The sequence below is a fragment of the Juglans regia genome, chromosome 16 (genome assembly GCF_001411555.2).
Source record: "Juglans regia cultivar Chandler chromosome 16, Walnut 2.0, whole genome shotgun sequence".
Classification (NCBI taxonomy): domain Eukaryota; kingdom Viridiplantae; phylum Streptophyta; class Magnoliopsida; order Fagales; family Juglandaceae; genus Juglans; species Juglans regia.
Genome location: NC_049916.1, coordinates 5216747 through 5231628, shown reverse-complemented (window position 1 = coordinate 5231628; position 14882 = coordinate 5216747). Strand labels below are relative to the sequence as shown.

The 14882-nt window shown below is 33.5% G+C and overlaps 2 protein-coding genes across 2 annotated transcripts; both read left to right on the top strand.

Annotated features, from left to right (window-relative positions):
• Positions 1 to 12410: 12410 nt before the first annotated feature.
• Positions 12411 to 13685, top strand: LOC109004316 (protein FAR-RED IMPAIRED RESPONSE 1-like). The gene is made up of 2 exons (XM_018982838.2): positions 12411 to 12987; positions 13090 to 13685. The coding sequence occupies exons 1-2, from the start codon at positions 12411 to 12413 to the stop codon at positions 13683 to 13685; spliced, it is 1173 nt and encodes a 390-aa protein (XP_018838383.2).
• A 79-nt stretch (positions 13686 to 13764) lies between these two features.
• Positions 13765 to 14649, top strand: LOC118344782 (protein FAR-RED ELONGATED HYPOCOTYL 3-like). Its single transcript, XM_035686176.1, has one exon. It carries the CDS (start codon positions 13765 to 13767, stop codon positions 14647 to 14649), a length of 885 nt encoding a protein of 294 aa, XP_035542069.1.
• Positions 14650 to 14882: the final 233 nt, after the last annotated feature.

The window sequence follows — 14882 nt, the reverse complement described above, 5'->3', positions numbered from 1 at the left end:
CAGCTCCATTTTTCATTTGTCAATTAGATCAACAACCCAATATTGGATCATATAAATAAAGTGAATCTAAAATCCTATGTTAGGACTTCTACTATGTGTACTCAATACATTTGGCGGATCCATATTACAAATATTATCTTTTAGTTTTTAAATGACCAGAGAATATTGTTATATTACTACCATACTAAGTATGAGAATCTTATATTCTAGTAAATTTTAGGAGTCACTATCACTAATGATAGACCCTCAGTCATAGGTATACTCTCACTATTTTTAGTGATCTTTAATAATAAAAAAATTAGAAAATATTAATATTAAGATAGTGTGAAATAAAACATTTTTTTTTCCAAAAAACAAGTGTTAATAAAATCTATAATACCCCACCCTCTCCGAAAAAATATGAATAATTTTCTTAACTCGACCAAAAAGTATTCAAGCTTAAATCCTCTATATTTCCATCTTGAGTTGAACTCACATTTGCACAAAATAATCAAATATTGTTATATTACTACCACACTAAGTATGAGGATCTTATATTCTAGTAAATTTTAGGAGTCACTATCCCTAATGATACACCCTTAGTCATAGGTATACTCCCACTATTTTTAGTGATCTTTAATAATAAAAAAATCGAAAATATTAATATTAAGATAGTGTGAGATAAAACATTTTTTTTCCAAAAAACAAGTATTAATAAAATCTATAATACCCCACCCTCACCGAAAAATATGAGTAATTTTCTTAAGTCGACCAAAAAGTATTCAAGCTTAAATCCTCTATATTTCCATCTTGAGTTGAACTCACATTTGCACAAAATAATCAAATATTGTTATATTACTACCACACTAAGTATGAGGATCTTATATTCTAGTAAATTTTAGGAGTCACTATCCCTAATGATACACCCTCAGTCATAGGTATACTCCCACTATTTTTAGTGATCTTTAATAAAAAAAAATCGAATATATTAATATTAAGATAGTGTGAGATAAAACATTTTTTTTTTCCAAAAAACAAGTGTTAATAAAATCTATAATACCCCACCCTCACCGAAAAATATGAGTAATTTTCTTAAGTCGACCAAAAAGTATTCAAGCTTAAATCCTCTATATTTCCATCTGAGTTGAACTTACATTTGCACAAAATAATCAAATATTGTTATATTACTACCACACTAAATATGAGGATCTTATATTCTAGTAAATTTTAGGAGTCACTATCACTAATGATACATCCTCAGTCATAGGTATATTCCTACTATTTTTAGTGATCTTTAATAAAAAAAATTAAAAAATATTAATATTAAGATAATGTGAGATAAAACATTTTTTTTTCCAAAAAACAAGTGCTAATAAAATCTATAATACCCCACCCTCACCAAAAAATATGAGTAATTTTCTTAAGTCGACCAAAAAGTATTCAAGCTTAAATCCTCTATATTTCCATCTTGAGTTGAACTCACATTTGCACAAAATAATCAAATATTGTTATATTACTACCACACTAAGTATGAGGATCTTATATTCTAGTAAATTTTATGAGTCACTATCCCTAATGATACACCCTCAATCATAGGTATACTCCCACTATTTTTAGTGATCTTTAATAAAAAAAAATCGAAAATATTAATATTAAGATAGTGTGAGATAAAACATTTTTTTTTCCAAAAAACAAGTATTAATAAAATCTATAATACCCCACCCTCATCGAAAAATATGAGTAATTTTCTTAAGTCGACCAAAAAGTATTCAAGCTTAAATCCTCTATATTTCCATCTGAGTTGAACTTACATTTGAACAAAATAATCAAATATTGTTATATTACTACCACACTAAGTATGATGATCTTATATTCTAGTAAATTTTAGGAGTCACTATCACTAATGATACACCCTCAGTCATAGGTATACTCCCACTATTTTTAGTGATCTTTAATAAAAAAAAATCAAAAATATTAATATTAAGATAGTGTGAGATAAAACATTTTTTTTCCAAAAAACAAGTATTAATAAAATCTATAATACCCCACCCTCACCGAAAAATATGAGTAATTTTCTTAAGTCGACCAAAAAGTATTCAAGTTTAAATCCTCTATATTTCCATCTGAGTTGAACTTACATTTGCACAAAATAATCAAATATTGTTATATTACTACCACACTAAATATGAGGATCTTATATTCTAGTAAATTTTAGGAGTCACTATCACTAATGATACACCCTCAGTCATAGGTATATTCCCACTATTTTTAGTGATCTTTAATAAAAAGAAATTAAAAAAATATTAATATTAAGATAATGTGAGATAAAACATTTTTTTTTTCCAAAAAACAAGTGTTAATAAAATCTATAATACCCCACCCTCACCGAAAAATATGAGTAATTTTCTTAACTCGACCAAAAAGTATTCAAGCTTAAATCCTCTATATTTCCATCTTGAGTTGAACTCACATTTGCACAAAATAATCAAATATTGTTATATTACTACCACACTAAGTATGAGGATCTTATATTCTAGTAAATTTTAGAAGTCACTATCCCTAATGATACACCCTCAATCATAGGTATACTCCCACTATTTTTAGTGATCTTTAATAAAAAAAAATCGAAAATATTAATATTAAGATAGTGTGAGATAAAACATTTTTTTTCCAAAAAACAAGTATTAATAAAATCTATAATACCCCACCCTCACCGAAAAATATGAGTAATTTTCTTAAGTCGACCAAAAAGTATTCAAGCTTAAATCCTCTATATTTCCATCTGAGTTGAACTTACATTTGAACAAAATAATCAAATATTGTTATATTACTACCACACTAAGTATGAGGATCTTATATTCTAGTAAATTTTAGGAGTCACTATCACTAATGATACATCCTCAGTCATAGGTATACTTCCACTATTTTTAGTGATCTTTAATAAAAAAAATTAGAAAATATTAATATTAAGATAGTGTGAGATAAAACATTTTTTTTTTCCAAAAAACAAGTGTTAATAAAATCTATAATACCCCACCCTCACCGAAAAATATGAGTAATTTTCTTAAGTCGACCAAAAAGTATTCAAGCTTAAATCCTCTATATTTCCATCTTGAGTTGAACTTACATTTGCACAAAATAATCACACAATCACTCAGCTTTACTAAAAGGCAAATGAACTTATAGGAGGTTTGGATAACAAGTTAAAATAAGATGAAAGTTAAAAGTTGAATAAAATATTATTAGAATATTATTTTTTAATATTATTTTTGTTTTAGAATTTAAAAAAGTTGAATTGTTTATTATATTTTATTTAGAAATTTGAAAAAATTATAATGATTAGATAAAATGAGATGAGATGAATTGAGATGCTTTATGAATCCAAACAAGACTTAATCTAAGGACAACATATTTGAATTAAAGCTGCAAACTCATATTACATCAATCAAAGTGTGATGTATTAACAACTTTGTGCCATAATTAAATTATAACTCTATTATTAGCAAGTTATAACACTGTAAGATAATTGTTCTCATCATATAACTCATACAATTGACTGTAGGAGTGAGGAAATTGCTCCTTTTTTATTATTCTTCAATTCACTATAGGAGAGAGGAAATTTTACGATAAGTTATCTTAGCTTAAAACCTATGTTGCATCAGTGCAACCACAAGCAAGCTTTTGTTAGGCACGATTCAGTCTACCTAATTATTTAGATTTTTTCGTAGTTACCATGCAAACCTTCAAGGTGTTTGGTATCACATTACTCTCAAAGGGTGCTCAAAAGTTCATATATCTGCAAGCATCTAGTTGTCCTCATGAGAAAGAAAGAAAACTTGAGCAAGATTGCCACCACTAATACCACAAAGAGATTCACTAAAAAAAAATTTAAAATGAATGTGACAATCGGAAATGTCCTTAACACTTTTACTGCACATTCATATTTAATGGCCTCAATAGCCATATATAATTACAAGTTTTAGAAAGTATATGCTTATCTATGAGTTCATCTAAGTTGTTTTAAGATTATAATGATCAACCTCAAATATGAGAACAATTAATCTTTGTGTACTTCCTCTGTTACCCACATAATCCTCAAAAGCAAAATAGTAGTTTAGTTTTATGTTTTAGGTAATCCTTTCAACTATTATGAAAATTGTAGTGCATGGATCACACTTATAATTTTACTCAAGGATTTTTACATGTTTTTATAATAATGATCGTATAAGGTTATCTGACATTTATAAGAATTGTCATTTATTTCCAACTATTGCTCATGGAGGATATTGATGCACCATATAAGTCACATACCCAATCTCTAGACTTTCTTCTCGGTTATCTCAAAGTTACTTTCCTACGTAGATTTAATTGAACACATATCTAAGAAATTTGTCATGTCAATCTAAATTGGAATATAAATCATTAATACGCGTCACAAAAATAAAAAATCACTAAATTTCCTAATCATCTTTTGTACCACAATGCCTAATTATTAATTTATATGTTTATTTTTATGCAAATTTATATCGTACATGAGATTAATTCCAAATCAACCTCACTTATTCTCCCACTAAGTTAAATTAAGTTTATTGAGATAGTAATATGTAAAAAATAATAATTTCTTCTAGATTGAAGAAATATGTTGGTCCAATCATAAGCATGGACTATGCATACTCAGACTACTTGCTCGTCTATTTTATCACATTTCAAAAGATCTAAAGGCTAATTTCTAAATTCGGCCTAACAAATACTAGTGATTAAATAAGTTCATACAATTACATGCAATCATAATACATGTACAAAAAAATGGTTACATTTCTCTCAAATATTTAATATTCACAAAAAATAATAATTTAAGCAATTTATAACATAAAAGAAAATAAAATGCCTAACAAAAGTGACAAAAATGATCTCATAATATCATGACATGTATGTATTCAGTAATCATAATCACATGCAAAAAAGTATTTACGAATTTAAAAAAATATATATGTGGTATAACTATTAGGTGAATATATGAAAAATATAAAAAAGTTATAGCAAAACATTCTAACTAAAAACTAAGCCCAATGGTTGAGTTCATGGACATGGTGTATGAAGTCTTGGGCTCAAAACATTATCCAGGTCTTTTGCCCCAATTAGACCCAAAGAGAACACAAAGCATGGATAGGTTGTGCGCCCGGCACACTAGGCTACGACCCTTTGGCCCAAACATGCATGCTAACAAGTCCATTGCCAACAAGTATATCATGGGCCCTCTTGTTGGACCACAAAAAATAGTCCAGCCTTTAACAAAAATTTGAATCTATTTTTTTTTAATATAGCGTACTTGACCAAGACAAAAAGCTCGTGGGCTGCCCTCTTAGGTGCTCAGCTCACGGGCCACTATCCTTACGGTGTAGGCCACCTCGACTCAAATGTTGGGCCCCAAAACTAGACCATTTTTTGTTCATACATACAAGCCAAGCCAAAAATAAATTTAAACATGGCCTAACTCATTTTCCAGCCCACAATCCAAATTTGTTTTGATCGCAAACACAAGTTGTAATCTTTCATCTTCTTCCTCCCTCAATTCGGTTACTATTCAATGTAACAGAAGGAAAAATATTTGCACGCTACTATGCCTAAGGTGTTGTGCCGCCCTTCAAGGCATCCCCACATGATGGAGAACCGTGGAGCTTGCATGCTCCTCTACGCGCAGTAGATGACAGTGTCTGTGTCAAGGTGCGCATAGATTTGCCTTCAGTAGAGCCAGTCGCTCTCCATGGTGGGCGCATCCCTATGCTAAACACAATGCAATGCACTGTGTCTTCAGCATGGGTGAACACCTCAATGCCTCATGTGCAAGCTGATGCTTTTAGCCAACGGTGCCCCTTGTGGTAGTGTGTAGCTTGTGGCCGTGTCACCCTAGAAGAGAGCCTGGCCTTCACCCTTCAAGGTTGTTGTGTGCCCCTGCCATGAGCATATGGCATTGTGTGCTAGGGGTGGCAATTCATATTCGCAAGTCATGTTTGTGTCATGTCAAGTCGGCATTCGACTATATGGGTCAACCTGAATACGACTTGTTAAACTAAACATGTTAGATTTTCAAACCCTAACATGACCCATTTAAACAACGGGTGACATGATAAGACCCACTTTAACCTATTTAATATTTAATTAGAAATGGATCAACATGACACGATTTATTTCAGTATTTTTTATGTAAATGAGTTGAATTAACCCACATAATCAATTTGACCTGATTAACATAATCTCACATAAAAGTTAAAGTTTATATTTATTAGTAGCCATAATATCTTAAAAAAAACAATAAGACCACCTACTAACAAAAAATGAGCATAGGTCCAAAATAACAATTTCAACAATAAAAATATAAGTATAATAAGAAATATCAGTATTACAACCCAACAATAATAAAATTGTAGTTTTGGAATAAAATTTAAACGAGTTATTGCAGGTTGATCCCGGGTTAAGCAGGTTAACCCGTTTATTAATTGTGATTTAACGGATCAACCTGTTTTTACTCGATCCCATTTATATCAAATTCAAACCCGCTAATTTCGTATTGTGTTCATGTTGGATTCATGAGTTATGTTATATATTTCCACCTCTACTGCGTGCGGTACTCGCTGTAGCGTCGCTATACTCTCTAGGGTGTGCGTTGCAGAGTGCATAGCACCCTTTCTGCACTGCACTGCCATGTGGCATTGTAGTAATGGTGATCGACTTTGCATCACGTGGCACTAGTGATTGACAAATAAATAATGAAACACCGTTGCCCAATCCCACCGTGCAGCACCCTCGATGAAGCAACACCATGGACAACGATGTAATTGGATGGTGCTCACGGTGCCGTGGCAGAACAATGTTGCAGAACAATGTTGCCTCTCATTTGCTCTGTCAATCTGTCAAGCAGCCCTTTATGGAGGTTGGACAGTGCTAGTCATCAAGCGGCGACGCTCCATTCAATAGAATTATGCTGCCTTAAGCATATAGGAAGAAGACAAAATTCCAACATACACCAATGGAGCACCAAGAGAAACTGGTCAACAAAATATTACAACAAAAAATGAAATCTAGAACAATCGGCTTAAGCTCTGATACCATTGTTAGAAATACTAATCAAAACACATAGCGGAAGTGTTGTTAGCTCGAGTGGTAAATCTTGAATCTAGTATGGTTGTTCCAAGGATGTTTTTTACAGGTGTTATTCGTCCAAAATCATCATTGTCGATGGTGAAGTGTGGTAAGACCAAAGCAACCATACTTTACATTCTAAATATCAAAACTGCAGAGAACTATACTTGAGAGAGATTTTCTAATTTATGCCAAGAATAACCATGTAACTGTAACCTCTGACGGACCATAAAAGCCAGCCATCAAGGCCCATAAAGTGGCTATTAATCCACTTCATATGCCAACCGTAATGGTTGGACAGATGAAGAGCAAGGGGTGCCTATTATGGGCACACCTTTATGACAAAGTTGAATTAAACTACTGTATCCTCTTAGTAAGTTTTATAAAGTTTTTATGAAGTTTAAAGTTTGAATGGGTAGATAGGTAGTAATCAGATTGAAATCCTTAAACGTGTTTGATCTAAAGTGGAAGATAGACACATATGTCCCATCCAAGAGGATAGTGAATTGAGATGAGATAAGATGAAAGTTGAATAAAATATTATTATAATATTATTTTTTAATATTATTATTATTTTAGAATTTGAAAAAAGTTAAATTACTTATTATATTTTGTGTAAAAATTTAAGAAGATTGTAATGATGAGATGAGATAAGATGCAATGAGATAAAACACTTCTTATATCCAAGCATAGCCCTAAAATTCTTAAGTTAGAGCAAGTGATAAACATATAAAAGAATATCATAATATTTATTGAACATTTTTAATATCATCTTAAAAACTCATATGGACAATTCTAAATATTTTCCTATCTTTTTTAAGTTTTAAAAGTTATTATAAGGAGATTTGGATGATCATTTGCAACTTCAGAGTGATCCACGTCAAACACCCGGAAAGCATTTATTCTCTTGTAAGATAAATTGCTGAAAAAATAACAAAAAATCTTCACAACCTCCTAACACTCTACACTCTATATTATTTTTAATTTTTATTATTTTTTTCTTTTATTAAATATTTATTATATGAATAATGAATAAATAATTTGATATAATTTAAAAAGAATAAATTCAAAAAAAAATTTTAAAAAAATATTAAAAATTTAATAAATTTAAAAAATTGTGAAGTATAGAGTGTGGTGAAAATTGTATGGTAAAGCTCTATTTTATTCTCTCAACAAGATCCAGCCTTCATTTGTGAAAGCAAAGCCCACCAACGCATGGGCTTCTTAAACATCACCTTGGGTCACATCACTTCACAACCCCACAAGAAAAAAGAAAGACATTTTATTTTTTGAGCTTTGCTACACAATCTCCACCACACTTCACATTCCACACTTTTTTAAATTTTTTAAACTTTTAATATTTTTTTAAATTTTTTTTTTGAATTTATTCTTTTTAAACTATTCCAAATTATTTATTCATTATTCATATAATAAATATTTAATAAAAGAAAAAAATAATAAAAATTAAAAATAATATAGAATATGAAATGTTAGGAGGTTGTGAAGATTTTTTAATTTTTAAGTAGATGCATATAGTGTGAGATTTATGAATAGCATTGCTCATTTACAATATCTCATGCAATAGTAAGTTAAACACCTAAAACTGATACTATATTGTGAAATTTATATACGAGGGAATCTATTTAATTATATAAAAGTCAAGTTTTAACTTCCTACTTGGCATCCAGATTGTTTCAGATTTGAATGATGAGATGAAAATTTTATATTTTATTTAAAAATTTAAAATATTATATTTTAATATTATTATTATGTTAAAATTTAAAAAAATTAAATTAAAATTTAAAAAATTGAATTATTTATTATATTTTATATAAAAATTTTAAAAAAATATAATGATAAAATGTGACGAGATAAAGAACTTTTTATCTTATTCCATCCCAAACCTGCTTAGAAATTTACAAATTATACACGTTTTACTCTATCGAAGGGATACAAAAAAGAGTTCTTCTACTCTCAAGCCCCTACAGTATCCAACACCACACACTGCCGACGTGGATTTTTTTTTTTTTTTAATGCTACAGTAAAACGCACGCGTTTTACAGAAACTGAATCCGGCTTTTTTCCCAAATCGTTCATTTCGAAATTGCCTCCCTCGGTCTCGCGTCTGCTCCTCCCGCTTGGTTCCTCCGCATCTTCCATCGTCGTCCGCGTGCAGCCTGCCGTCGTCCGCGTGCAGCCTGCCGTCTGCCGTGAGCCGTCCTGCTTCCGCCGTCTGCGTTGTCCTGTTCCCGCAAGGTTTTTGTTGTTTCGGGCATGATTTACTTTACTGGTGCAGTGAACATAATCCTTAAATGTGAAAGTAGTTTGTATTATTAATTCTTTGGGTGTTGTTTAGACGACTTTCATTCTCTTCTCTACTTAGTTTTAATAGAAAATAGAGGAGAGGTATCTGCTGTGACAGAGCAAAAGTTATTTGCAAAATGTCCAAATGCCATCTGTTCATTTTAATATAAATATCATAGGTGATACTAGATGCTAATGTTAGAAGATGGAAAAGAAGAAAGAGAGATTGGGAAACCCAGGTTTTAAGTGTTGACGTGAGAGAAGTTATTTATAAGAATAGATTGGATTTATGATGAAGATAACATATTATGTAACAATGAAATGGCTAGTTGTATAGCCAAATATGTTCTTGGAGAATTTAAAGGACACAGGTCATCTAGGGAGACTTCGTGGAAGAATGCAGAGGTCATCGGGTAGGTTCAAAAGAGATGTTAGAAAAATTTGTAAATGTAGAAACGAGTATAGTTATGAAGAATATAAATTGACAAAGAAGGAAGCCAAAAAGGCAATTCAAGAGGTTAGATTTAAGGCATATGATGAACTACAGCAAATTTGGGGATGAAGAATGAAGAGTGGGATATCTATAAACTTGCTCAAGACAAGGAGAATGGAAAAGGGATTAAAGAAAGATGGAGGAATTTTCATATATAATTTGTTAAGTGAAAGTCGTGTAGGGAATTTAAAAGAGCTTGGTAACGGATTAACAGTAGAAATAGTGGGTTTGTATGAAGAGTTGAGATGGTCAAGGTAAATAAACTTTGAGGAGAATAAAAATAGCAAAAATGTAGGTTTCAAAAATCTAACTCAAAGTGCCAAAAAAATGCCTAACGAGTGAAGGAAAAGCACACCTTGATATACTTATACACAAGAAAAAAACGAAATATCTAGAGCTGCATGTTTTTTCACAGGATTGAGCTTTGTTTAAGACACAAAACAACAATATTGGAGAATCAATTGTCTTTTGCTAGGACTGTGACAGAGCTGTAACCACTAACCAGTGTGAGAAGTATGGGTTATCGATAAGCTTCCTAACTCAATTTAAGGACTCTAAGTTGGAGGTTTTTGGGATATTTTAGAACCTAGAGGTTTTAAGTCAAGCAGGACTAAAATTGAGTAAATACAGTGCAATTTTATGAAAATAGAAATAGGGATTCAGGGATAGTAAAACTTGGTGTTCAAGAGATATTGAGGAGGATGTTACTCAAAAGATAAGATTTGATTGGATTAAGTGGAGAAGTGTTAGTGTGATTGCATCATACCTATTAAGTTCAAAGGAGAAAATTTTATAATACTTTTTTGTAATGTCATCTAATGAATGTTGGATTACTTTTTTTTTTTTTTCTTGTAATGTTGTACCCCATGAATGTTAGATTACTTTTTTGTAATGTCATCTAATGAATGTTGGATTACTTTTTTTTTTTCTTGTAATGTCGATCTAATGAATGTTAGATTACTTTTTTGTAATGTCGATCTAATGAATGTTTGGATTACTTTGTTTTTTTTCTTGTAATGTCGATCTAATGAATGTTGGATTATTTTTTTTTTCTTGTAATGTCGATCTAATGAATGTTAGATTACTTTTTTTTTCTTGTAATGTTGATCTAAAAATTCAGTTGAAATAGCGTGATGGATAAAGAGGAAGATAAAAGGCCACCCAGGCCTTCTACACCAATTCCACCGACTCAGGTATGATACACTGGTCATTCATAAAAGGAAGGTGTCTCAATTTCAACTAGTTAATGTCTTTTTATTTGTGTATTGTAGGTCTCTCTCTGTCCAAGAAATGCTTACTATCCGCCATTTATGATGCATCCAAATGCATATCCAAATTCATATACATACGCATGGGGTAGTCAGGTTGAGTAATGTGTGAACTTTAAATTTTTTCCCTGAACTGCATTATTACCCGTTCTAATACCGTGCATGATTGCAGCCCCCACAAATGACATCGTATCCAACAACGTTCATGTACCCTCCGTCGAGTAATGCGGAGAGTTCGGGCCATGTTCAACAAACGAACCAGGTATATTTATTCCTTTCATATATATATATATATATATATATATATATTTTTGTATGTGTTTGTTGTTATCCGTTCTAACAACGTGGATGATTGCAGCCCCCACCAATGCCACATTTTTCAGCAACTTTCATGTACCCTCCGTCGACTAATGCGGAGAGTTCGGGCCATGTTCAACAAACGAACCAGGTATATTTATTCCTTTCATATATATATATATATATATATATTGTATGTGTTTGTTGTTATCCGTTCTAACAGCGTGGATGATTGCAGCCCCCACCAATGCCACATTTTCCAGCAACTTTCATGTACCCTCCGTCGACTAATGCGGAGAGTTCGGGCCATGTTCAACAAACGAATCAGGTATATTTATTCCTTTCTTAAATTTTTTTTTTTTTTTTTGTATGTGTTTGTTGTTACCCGTTCTAACACCGTGGATGATTGCAGCCCCCACCAATGCCACATTTTCCAGCAACTTTCATGTACCCTCCGTCGACTAATGCGGAGAGTTCGGGCCATGTTCAACAAACGAACCAGGTATATTTATTCCTTTCATATTTTTTTTTTTTTGTATGTGTTTGTTGTTATCCGTTCTAACAGCGTGGATGATTGCAGCCCCCACCAATGCCACATTTTCCAGCAACTTTCATATACCCTCCGTCGACTAATGCGGAGAGTTCGGGCCATGTTCAACAAATGAACCAGGTATATTTATTCCTTTCATATTTTTATTTTTTTTTGTATGTGTTTGTTGTTATCCGTTCTAACACCGTGGATGATTGCAGCCCCCACCAATGCCACATTTTCCAGCAACTTTCATGTACCCTCCGTCGACTAATGCGGAGAGTTCGGGCCATGTTCAACAAACGAACCAGGTATATTTATTCCTTTCATATATATATATTTTTTTGTATGTGTTTGTTGTTACCTGTTCTAACACCGTGCATGCTTGAAGCCCCCGCCAATGCCACATTTTCCAACAACGTCAAGCCCTCCGTCGACTAATACGGAGGACTCGGGCCATCCCAAACAAATGGATGGCCCTCTGTCGAGTACCGGAGAGGACATGGGAAGCTTTGAAAATCCCGCAAGTAATGCAGAGACAGAAGCTGATGACATAATTCAACAAGAGTCTGATAATGACCGAGTTGAGGAGGAGCCCAAACCTGGTATGAAGTTTGCCACTGATCATGAGCTTATCGCTTATTACATGAGATATGCCAAACAACAAGGTTTTGGTGTTATAACACAAAGGACGAAGAGAGAGGCTAATGGAAGGGTGAAGTATTTGACTATTGGGTGTGCACGAGGTGGCAAGTACCATCCTAGCCATAGTAATATCTCGAGGCCATGCCCAACTATTAAAACGGATTGTAAGGCATGGATAAATGCTCACTTGGTGGAGGGTAGTTGGGTGGTGACCACTGTTGAGATTGGCCATAATCATAGTACTGTCAGCCCACAAAAGTCTAGATTCTTTAGATCTCATAAGTGTTTAGACGAATACAGTCAGAGGATGCTTGATTTGAATGACAGGGCAGGTATTCGAATGAACAAGAATTTCGGAGCACTTGTTGTTGATGCGGGGGGGTTCGAGAATCTGTAGTTTCAAGAAAAAGACTGTCGTAATTTTATTGACAAAGCTAGACAATTAAGGCTGGGTAAAGGTGGTGGCGAAGCACTTACTGAGTACTTCAAGAGGATGAGGTTGCAAAATGATGGTTTTGTCTATGTGATTGATGTGGATGAAGAGCTGAGGTTGAGAAATGTGTTCTGGGCTGACGCACGGAGTAGAGCAGCGTACGAGTATTTCGGAGATGTGATCACCTTCGATACGACATACCTGACAAATAGATACGGTATGCCATTTGCTCCATTTGTTGGGATAAATCATCATGGACAGTCTATATTGTTAGGGGCTGGCTTGATTTCAAGCGAAGACACAAGTACTTTTGTGTGGTTGTTTCGGGCATGGTTGGAGTGCATGGATGGTCGCGCTCCAAAAGCGATCATAACAGACCAAGACCGAGCAATGAAGAGTGCTATTGCAGTGGTCTTCCCACACACTCGCCATAGATATTGTCTATGGCATATAATGCGAAAACTGCCTGAGAAATTGGGATCTCACGCTGCCTTCAATGCATGGTTGAAAACTGCCATCCAAAATGCCCTATATGATTCACATACATGTGGTGAATTTGAGGAGAAGTGGGGGCAATTTATTAAGAAGTATAGGTGAAAATGCATGGCTGCAAGGGTTGTACAATGAGAGGTCGTTTTGGGTACCGGTTTACCTTAAGGGAGTTTTTTGGGCTGGCATGAGCACCACACAGCGTTCTGAAAGCATGAATGCTTTTTTCGATGGTTTTGTGCATTCCGGTACAACGTTGAAAGAATTCATCGATCAATTTGACAATGCACTGCGGAAGAAGGTAGAGCTCGAGACGACCGCTGATTTCAATTCGTCCAACCAAACCATCCCATGTTCCTCCGCATTCCGCATTGAAAAGCAGTTTCAATCCGTGTATACGAACGCAAAATTTAAAGAAGTCCAACGAGAGGCGTGGGGAATGATTTTATGTAACTGCATACTTATCAGCAAGGAAGGTTGCATTTCCACCTACGATGTTTTAGATGAAATTACAACTAATGATGACCATGTCAAGAGCATCAAGTACACAGTTTACTTTAACAATGAGGAGGTTGATGTGAAATGCACCTGTGCGTTGTTTGAGATGAGAGGAATTGTCTGTAGACATGCATTGAACGTTTGTCAGATGAATAAGATTCATGCGCTACCGGAGAAGTATGTCTTGAATCGTTGGAGGAAGGATTTAAAGAGAAGATACACAATGGTAAAAAGTAGCTACGACGACTTACGACAAAATGCAAATTCAGGGAGGTATGAGCTTGTGGTGAAACGATGTTCCAAATTAGCAACCCGTGTATCGTCGAGTGATGCCCATGTTACTGCATTTATGCTCCACTTGGATGAGTTTGAGAATAAATTTAAAGGATTAACACAAGAGTCCGGTTCAACAAAAGTAGCAGAGACTGTGCAGACAGACAAGGGTAAGAAAATATTAAGCCCACATGTTGTCCGAGGGAAAGGGAGTCCGCCAACAAAAAGGAAGGTCCCACCTGTGGAGAAGGCTGTGACTAGGCGAAAGAATAAACAGGTAAGAAATCTTTATTTTTATTAAGTACGTCATATTTCTTCCTACGACTTTAATATTTCTACTTGTTGTTGATGTGTATTTCTGCATTTCAAATTTATTTAGATACGTCGGAAAATATTTGACGATACATCCGAGCAATGTGAGGTCTCGGAAGCTCCAGAAAGTGGTCAGGTAATACATTTTTCTGTGTATAAATGCTATATTGCTCCCCACTTAGTTAATAAGCAATTTCTAATGATTATTTTTTTGGTATCTTA